General features: G+C 37.8%; 1 protein-coding gene across 1 annotated transcript; it reads left to right on the top strand.

Moving 5' to 3' along the window:
• Nucleotides 1–960, top strand: LOC116525016 (olfactory receptor 51V1). Its single transcript, XM_032240522.1, has one exon. It carries the CDS (start codon nucleotides 1–3, stop codon nucleotides 958–960), a length of 960 nt encoding a protein of 319 aa, XP_032096413.1.
• The last annotated feature ends 8,314 nt before the right edge of the window (nucleotides 961–9,274 follow it).

The raw sequence follows: 9,274 nt of genomic DNA, 5'->3' as shown, positions 1-9,274 counted from the left end.
ATGTATCTCAGTTCCAGAATGATTACTTCAGTAAGTCCCAGCACGAATTCTTCATTCCTTCTCACTGGATTTTCTGGCATGGAGCAGCAATATCCTTGGTTTTCCATCCCCTTCTCTTCTATCTATGCCATGGTGCTTTTGGGCAATTGCATGATTCTCCACGTGATCTGGACTGAGCCAACCCTGCACCAGCCCATGTTCTACTTCCTGGCCATGCTGGCCCTCACCGACCTGTGCATGGGGCTGTCCACTGTGTCCACAGTGCTGGGGATCCTGTGGGGGCTGATTCAAGAGATCAGCCTGGATTCTTGCATTGCCCAGTCCTATTTCATCCATGGTCTGTCCTTCATGGAGTCCTCCATCCTCCTTACTATGGCCTTTGACCGGTATATTGCAATTTGCAATCCACTGCGTTATTCCTCCATCCTGACTAATTCCAGAATTATTAAAATTGGGCTCACTATTGTAGGTAGGAGTTTTTTCTTTATTACACCCCCCATCATCCGTCTGAAACTTTTTCATTACTGTCGTTTTCACATCCTTTCTCACTCTTTCTGCCTGCACCAGGATCTTCTCCGCTTAGCCTGTTCAGACATCCGATTCAATAGTTACTATGCCCTGATGCTGGTTATTTGCACATTGTTGTTGGATGCTATACTCATCCTTTTCTCCTACATTCTGATTCTTAAGTCAGTCCTGGCAGTTGCCTCTCAGGAAGAGAGGCATAAATTATTTCACACCTGCATCTCCCACATCTGTGCTGTCCTTATATTTTACATCCCCATCATTAGCCTCACAATGGTGCACCGTTTTGGCAAGCACCTTTCCCCTGTGGCCCATGTTCTTATTGGCAACATCTACATCCTTTTCCCACCTTTAATGAATCCCATCATCTACAGTGTCAAGACCCAACAGATTCGTGCCAGAATGCTTATGCTCTTTTCTCTGAAAAGATATTGAGAGAGATGAAGATTTATTGCTTTAAAAAAAGGAAGAAAAGCAGCAACAATAATAAACAAAAATCAGTGCCACAAAAAAAATTATTAAAATTAGGGCTTTACCCTGAGTCCATGATAACTGACTTTAAAAATATTTAAATGTAGTCAAAGAATCAACAAACAAGTTCCATTGTGTCAACTTGGACACATGTAGGTCACTCTATCAGTTTGACCATATTTAAGACAGAGGAAAAAACTGTTTATTTGCTTCAAACGTACTTTTGAGCATTTTCTTTGCTGCAAAACAAAGATGGACTAAAAGCCTAGGTTTTCAAGTTTCAAAGTAGATAACTTGAAGTTTCTTTCATTCTCTTAGGTTGACTTAATTAATCTTCAAAATGGAAAACAGCCAACTCACAGGAATGTTGTGGTACTTGTATAGACCAGAATTGTCCAAGGAAACTTTTCTAAACTGATGGAGATGTTCTACAAAATACCATAAAATAACCTAAGTGGAATATATGGCACCTGTGCACTTGAAATGATAGTAGTGTAATTGAATAACTGCATTTACAATTTCAGTTACTTTGAGTTAATTTATATTTAATGTTGAATGTCATCGTATTGGACAGTTCAGTTCAGTGGCCACTGTATTGGACAGTGCAGCTACCATTTATAAAGAGGACACAAAGAAATATGACTTTGGATTTAACTTCCACCAGGTCCAATTAAAATCAGAATCTTTATTTTTTAGATGTTATATGTGGATTCCACTGCTACAAGACTGGAAGTAGATTTTGCTCTGATTTTTTGGCTTTTATATCTAAAGGGACGGGATCTTCCAAACAGATGAGACTGCTACTGACTTATTCTGAGTTTAAAAGAAAAAAGATAAAAGAACATAAAGAAGTACTCCTCTACGTAAGCTAGGGCTGTTTTCCAGAGAAGGAAAGACTGGAAGGAAATTAGGTACAGATCTATGCATGGATAAAAAGAAAATAATTGTTTTAGTCTTCCTATGCTCTGTCAGGGATCTAAGGAGGTAAGTGTTAAAACTGGACAAAATAATACATAAGAGTCATTTTACACCAAAATGCAAATATTTCTTTGTATTTTTTAATACAAACCTAGTTAAGAAACTGAAACTTAACTAGATTTGCCTTCTTGTAGTTATGCCTTCCTTTCTTTTCATTTTGGACTTCATTAAATAAAATAGTCTCTGTCTACTTATTTGACTCATATGGAAACAAAAATATGGGCTTTGGTTTCTAATAACTTAAGCCTCAAAGTGCACAAATGGTTTCTGGATAGAGGAAAGTATATGGTTAGAAAAACAAGTGTAAAATTATTCCTAGAAAAATAGGTTAGCTCTTCTGGGTTAGAATGTAGGGTTAATTTGAAGGATAAAGGAGTAAATTTCCTGATATCAAAGAGGATCTAATCTACCTTCTGCTAGAGCTGTCAGAGCTGAAAACTGTGAGGTAGGTTCTAGAGGAGAAAATTTCAATGAAATTTTTTTTTGTTTGTTTTTTCTATATAATAATAATAGCTGTCATTCATTAAATTGAGATCATTGTCAGGTGCCAGTACTGCTCCAAGTTCCCTAATGATAATAAATGTCTGCATGGTCTCCCCTGGCAGACTGCAATGTGGCCAATTTGCCAAGATTCCTATGCCCCAGTTTTATAATAAAAACAGAAGTTAGCTGCTGAATCCGCAGAGGTCATGTGAATGTCTCATAGGTTTCTCAATGGCCAAAGAAGCTTCCCTATAATGCTTTGACAGTGAATAAGCATCTACTCCCCATACACAGCAGAGCTGACACAACACTGGGGAAGCAGAGAACTCTTCAATAACTGACAACATGTTTCCCACCAGCCAGTCATATGGACGCATCAAAATTAACTTATATTTATTATTTGAACGATATTACACATTTGACACAACTGAGTTGTTGGTTTGAGAGTTATGTTTAACAGGAAGAGTAGGAAGGTTCATTTGAGGACTTCATACTATGAGTATCTGTGTTCAGATTATGGCAACCAATAGAATACGAACCAAAATAGTTTATAATAAAGGCCATTAAAAAAAACAGATGATAAAAAAAACTAAAAGTATACTCAGAAATCATTGCTTATTTTAGAGCTGTATAATTATACCATGATGATAAAATTTATGAAGAACTTCAGAATCTTTAAAACTCAGCCCAAAGGAAGAATATTAGTTAAAAAAAAATAAAAGATTCAATGAAAGTAAACTTATACGATTACTGAGTTTTATGCAGAAAGAAACAGATTTAGAATACTAGTAATTTAGATCATTTGTTTTGCAAAGGCCTCTACAGTATCTGGAACCAATTACTTAAAAACAAAAACAAAAAACTAAACCTCTCCTGGGGAAGAAAAGGCAATTTCAGAGACATCAGCCCGGGTCCTGAAATGAAGACCAGATGGAGACATCACAAGTGTCTAAAACACTGTCTGGGCTGGGCACTGCTCATGGCTGTAATCCACCACTTTGAGAGACCGAGGCGGGTGGATCACGAGGTCAGGAGATCAAGACCATCCTGGCCAACATGGTGAAATCCTGCCTTTACTAAAATATAAAAAATTAGCCTGGCATGGTTGTGGGAGCCTGTAGTCCCAGCTACTCGGGAGGCTGAAGCAGGAGAATCAGGCAGCTTGAACCCAGGACGTGGAGGTTGCCGTGAGCCAAGATTGCACCACTGCACTCCAGCCTGGTGACAGAGCGAGACTCTGTCTCAAAACAACAAACAAACAAACAACAACAACAAAACTCTGTCTGGTACTATGCAGCTTTTAAAGAAGCCAGGTAGAGACATTTTCCCATATATCACTAACTTCTAAAGAAACTGGTTTTCCATTAATTAGGCAACAACAGCTGAAACTGTTGTTGATGTGGTAGCCTGCAGAGCCAGTGAGAAGCAGCTACCAGATTCCTTTGTAAGGCCTGTGTGGCTACTATCTAGCTTCACCAAGAAGCATTACTAAAGCAGCCATAGTGATGTTAGGGAAGCACAGCTCTTTCTTTTAATAGGTAGACTGTCATATCATTGTACCTTTCCCCTTAAATGAAGTCACAGCTATTATAATGAGAAAACAAAAGGATATTACTGAGAATGAGGTGACAAAGGTAGGATTCAGAAAATCAGAAAGTCTAGTTTATTCAGTTTGTAATCCTTTAACTCTTACATGAAAAAGCTAAGGTCCAGTGGGAGAGATCAGCATTTCCTAGAAGTGAGAGGACATGGTTCAGGATTAGAAATGTATTTTTAGTAAAATTGATCTGCTAATAATAAATCCACAAGCAGATGTTCACTGTACACCAGCGGTCCTCAATGTTTTTGGTAACAGGGACTGGTTTTATGGAAGACAAGGTCAGGAAGGGGATGGTTTTGGGATGAAACTGTTCCACTTCAGAGCATTACGCATTAGATCCTCATAAGAAGTGTGCACCCCAAATCTCTTGCATGGGCAATTCACAATAGAATTCACGCTTCTATGAGAATCTAATGCCGCCACTGCCAGTCTGACAGGAGGTGGAGCTCAGGCAGTAATGCTTGCTCACGCCTCTGCTCTGAGACCAGGTTCCTAACAGGCCACGGAGGAACCAGTACTGGTAAATGCCCGGGGCTGCTCTATGCTACACCTCCCTATTTTCCTAGGCCTATCAAAATCTTATTGTTAAATAGACTTAAGAGATGTTCTACCTGAGACTGTGTCTCCATTCCGTAGGATATTTGTGACCATTACTTCCTGAAGAGAATTGCTAGAGTAGTGAATAGAGGCCTCTAGATGAAGGAAATAAAAATAGTCCATTTTCTAGGAAGTCTCTTGCAAAAATTTAAAAAAATAATACCAACTCAGCCAAGAACTTCTCTGCTTCTTTGCAGTAGGAGTTGATATCCTAAAGCTTTTCCAGTAAAAGTGTAGTTTTCGCCCCTGCAGTCTGGGCACCATGTACTAGCACATAGGAAATGCAGGCGTTCAGGCCAGTACTGCTGAATCAGGATCAGTGTTTAGCTTTTGCAATGCTGGTAATGTTCTCTTTCTTGGTCTGTTTGCTTGTTAAAAACTTTTGCTAATTTTGTGCCAATTTATCAAACAATTTTTATTTATGCATTTTTCTGTACTGAATAATAACATATAAATGTAAGGAATATGAGTGAAAGTATCAATTTACGTATAAACCTGGCAGCCTGAATATGTGTTCATTTCTGCGACTCTCTCTAATCCACTAGAACTATAGATATACAAACAGAGACATTGTGAAGAAAATAATAGTAGTGTCTATATAAACAAATTGATAAATATATACATTTAAATATTAGTTTTTAAAAAACAGAACAGGATAGATTAATCTGAAATCTATATGTCTACATAAAAGGATATCAATGAGAAGAAACAGTATCTGCAAAGAACATTTTCTGGAAAAGCACAGGAATTACTTATAAAGCATGTGTGAGGGGTAGGGCTGAAAATGGCAGAAAAGGTGAATTACTTGTTTAAGGTTGCCTAAAAGATAGCCAAGTACTCATTTCTCTTTAGTTCTGGCAAAATGATTAGTGTATGTAGTAACCAAATCAATGATAATCCAGACACTGGGAAATTCAGTGCAAAGGATGCTAGGAACTAATGTGTAATATATGAAACAGAGAGATTATGCAAAAGAACACACATTGAATGCTGATAAACTGTCTCAAGAGAAAATACTAATAGTTATTGGCATTTGAGTATTACTGGATTAGCTTGGTTTCTTTCTAATCAGCCTTCAAAGTAACTGGCCAGATAACTAATTGCACCATGTTCATAGAAATCCCCACTGTATTCTTAGTTCCTCACCATAAAATATGGAAGGACAGCCAAAGATGATCAGGAATGCAATTAAATCCACCAAAACAAAAATTACATGCCTAGAATAAATTTTAGCACATTGGCCAGGCTGGTCTCGAAATCCTGACCTCAGGTGATCTGATTGCCTCGGCCTCCCAAAGTGCTGGGGTTAAAGGCGTGAGCCACCACACCCAGCCTTAGAATAAATTTTAACAAAGAAAATGTACTTGGAGGAGCACAAATAATTAAGCTTTGTTTCTTTAATACAAGCAGTCACCTTGGCTTCTATAGAAGTTTGTCTCTGCACAACACACATATTCTGATGCATTGGAAGACAAACCTCATCAAGCCTTAAGGTAAGTCCTGGTGTATCCTTTCTTAAAAAAAAAGCACCTAATTAGCTAAACTAAGAGATACTGTAATAATGATTCTTCTCAGATAAAGATCTTCCGTAAAGCAGTTCACAAACTCCACCTGGAAAGAAGAGTGGCTATTGCTCAAGCTGTTCTTCAATGCGGCAGGGCAAAAAACCTTGAAAAAGTTACAAGGCCTCACAAATACTGCTCCCAACCACTGAGACACTCTACAGCAGGGATGTCCAATCTTTGGCTTCCCTGGCCCACACATAAAACACACTAATGCTAATGACAGCTGATGAGCCAAAGAAAAAAAATCACAAAGTGTCCCATAAAATCTCATAATGTTGTAAGAAAGTTGTGTTGGACAGCACTCAAAGCCATCTTGGGCCACATGCAGCCCACAGGCCAAAGGTTGGACAAGCTTGCTCTACAGCCTACAAACAAGGAGGAAATAAATTCATAATCGTGCTCTCTGTTCTGGCACCAACTCCCAGCTTTACTAACTCACTGAGAAGAAACTAGGTGTCCAATTATGCCAAATTGCTTGTTCAAAGAAAGGACCATCTAGAATTCTTCTCTTGGATTTCCTCCACTCAGGTCCTATAGTAAGATGAAGGCTTTCATTTGATTGTATCTTACATTTTTTGGTTGAAGCACTAGCATCCAGGACTCTAATTTGCCTATAGAACAATTATTTAGACTCAGTTAGAAGTATCTTACATATTGAAGCAGAGTTAGAGCTAAAATCTCAAGCAGTTTAACATCCTTAATTTACAGAAATTAAATCAGTAGCCAAAGCCATTTTTACCGCTATTTTGGTTAACAGGGCCACAATCACTTATCCATTTTTTCATCACAGAAATTTGAGAACTGAATCTTTCTTTCTTTTTCATTTCTTTTCTTTTTTCTTTTTTTTTTGAGACAAAGTCTTGCTCTGTCGTCCAGGCTGAAGTGCAATGGCACAATCTTGGTTCACTGCAACCTCTGCCTCCCGGGTTCCAGTGATTCTCCTGCCTCAGCCTCCCAAGTAGTTGAGACTACAGGCACCCACCACCGCACCCAACTAATTTTTGTATTTTTAGTAGAGACCATATTGGCCAGGCTGATCTTAAACTCATGACCTTGTGACCCGCCCACCTCGGCATTCCAACATGCTGAGATTACAGGCATGAGCCACTGCAGCCAGCAGAAAACTGAATCTTTCAACAGCAAAATCTGCCCTAAAGTGATGGCAATTTCTGACATGAACTTATCTGAGAATTTTTATAATCTTTACTCTACATAATAAATATTTATATATTCCCTGTAAACATATCTAGGTATATTAGATAATCATATAGATACATGATTATTAAGGGCATATCAAGACTCCGATGATATTGTTACTTGACGTCAAGAACATGATTATGTAACTTTTATAAAATTTGGAAAATTATTTGTCTAAAGCATGTGGCTCAAAGACTGTAGACCTCTATGAGAAAACTAAACATATTAAAGGTTATGAATAATGATTATTCCATCTGCATAGAATATTGCTGGAGGTGTGTTTTAAAGTAGTAACAAAGTATTTTTATCACAGTAGTTGTAGTTTGGATCACTGCCGTCTTGCTTATTATATGTATCAGAAATCATTATTTACTGAAAACATCTGTTGAATAAAAAAAGATTCTTCAAGGGCTTGGGGGAGTTAAAGCTTTAGAGTCCCCAAATCTAAAAATACCATAAGTTATCAGCACAGTATACCCCGTGGATTCTATTCTTTGTTCTTCTGGTCACTACAAGGCTGTCAGGTGCAGATATCAATTTCTGTTTTCCCCTAAATTCTCCTTGTCCTTTCTGCATCTCTTTTTCTCTAACATTCTTTGATTCTTTTAATTTGTTTTCCAAGGATAGGTGGGAAGATAAGTACTATCCTTTTTTTGTTAATGTCTAAAAAAGCAAGGTTGACCATCACTATGGTTTCAAGACCTTTGAATGAAAGCACTTTAAATGCATGTGATAATTCTTATCTGTCTCTCCATATAGCACTCACACTTACGTAATAAAACATGACCTCTCTCAGTCAGTGAGAACTAAGATGTCTAGATGACCGATTGGAGGACCTGGGGACTTGCCTACAATCCAATCAAGGTCATGCAATCAGGGTCAGCTGATGTCAAACATCATATTTACAGGAAAGCTTTACTTTTTTTTTTTTTTTTTTTTTTTTTTACTAAGTTTTACTAATATAGGTGAAAAAAGCTTTTAAGAATTCCTTGAAAAATATCAGAAAATCACAGATATTTGGACGTTTCCACTTGGGAGAAATTAATAAGAAAACATCTCTCTCCATAAATCTGTTTTATCTATGTGAAGCCAATTTTTAATCGCATGAATATCGTGGTATTTGTTTCTATCTTTTTACCTTCTTCTGTGTTTCTCATTAAAGCATCCTTCGAGGAACTGGGATCTCTACAGTAGCTAACAATTTCTTGACCCTTCTGATTCTGACCCAATTTACCACGTGACTAAGAGAAAAGAGGAAAAGCAATAGAGCTTTAAAATTAAAGGGAAATAAAATGAGAAAATTAACTTTTAGGTGCCATCTAAGAAGTGCAAAGCCCTTCTTTCACATGTGTCCTTGGCAACCTATATATGCCGATGGTTTATTGGGAACAAGATATTACAGGGACGGAAGACCTGGATATACAGACGTACGTGTTAACTTAGGTGTCAGAGAGTGCTGGCTAAAGAAAATAAAAATGCACAAATTACAATGGAAGAGAATGCAACATGCTTCTCTCTGTGGATGATGTACCAGAACCAGCTCTGGGTCATCTCCTTCCTTGGGAGGAGTAAAATTCATTCCTCTGGAGCTGAAAACCTTGGGCCCAAGAGATGCCTTGAAGAAGTATAAATAGTCCCAGATTTCCTATCTGTGTTTGGATATCTCCTTGCTTCGTCTCCTCTCAAACTACTAAATACCTTCAGGATTCTAGAAAATACAAGTAAGTAAACTGAGTTATTCTCAATGAAAACATGTAGAAAGTGACACCAGAAAAACAAAGTCAAGAAACTGCAGGAGCCATTCATTCTTCCAACAGCTTACTCATCTTGCATTTTCCTTGATTTTTGATCCATGGAA

Source organism: Sapajus apella, unplaced genomic scaffold (genome assembly GCF_009761245.1).
Source record: "Sapajus apella isolate SASKATOON/1434 unplaced genomic scaffold, GSC_monkey_1.0 scaffold47, whole genome shotgun sequence".
NCBI classification, from domain to species: Eukaryota; Metazoa; Chordata; class Mammalia; order Primates; family Cebidae; genus Sapajus; species Sapajus apella.
The sequence above is the reverse complement of the archived record's forward strand: the minus strand, read 5'-3'. Positions and strand labels throughout refer to the sequence as shown.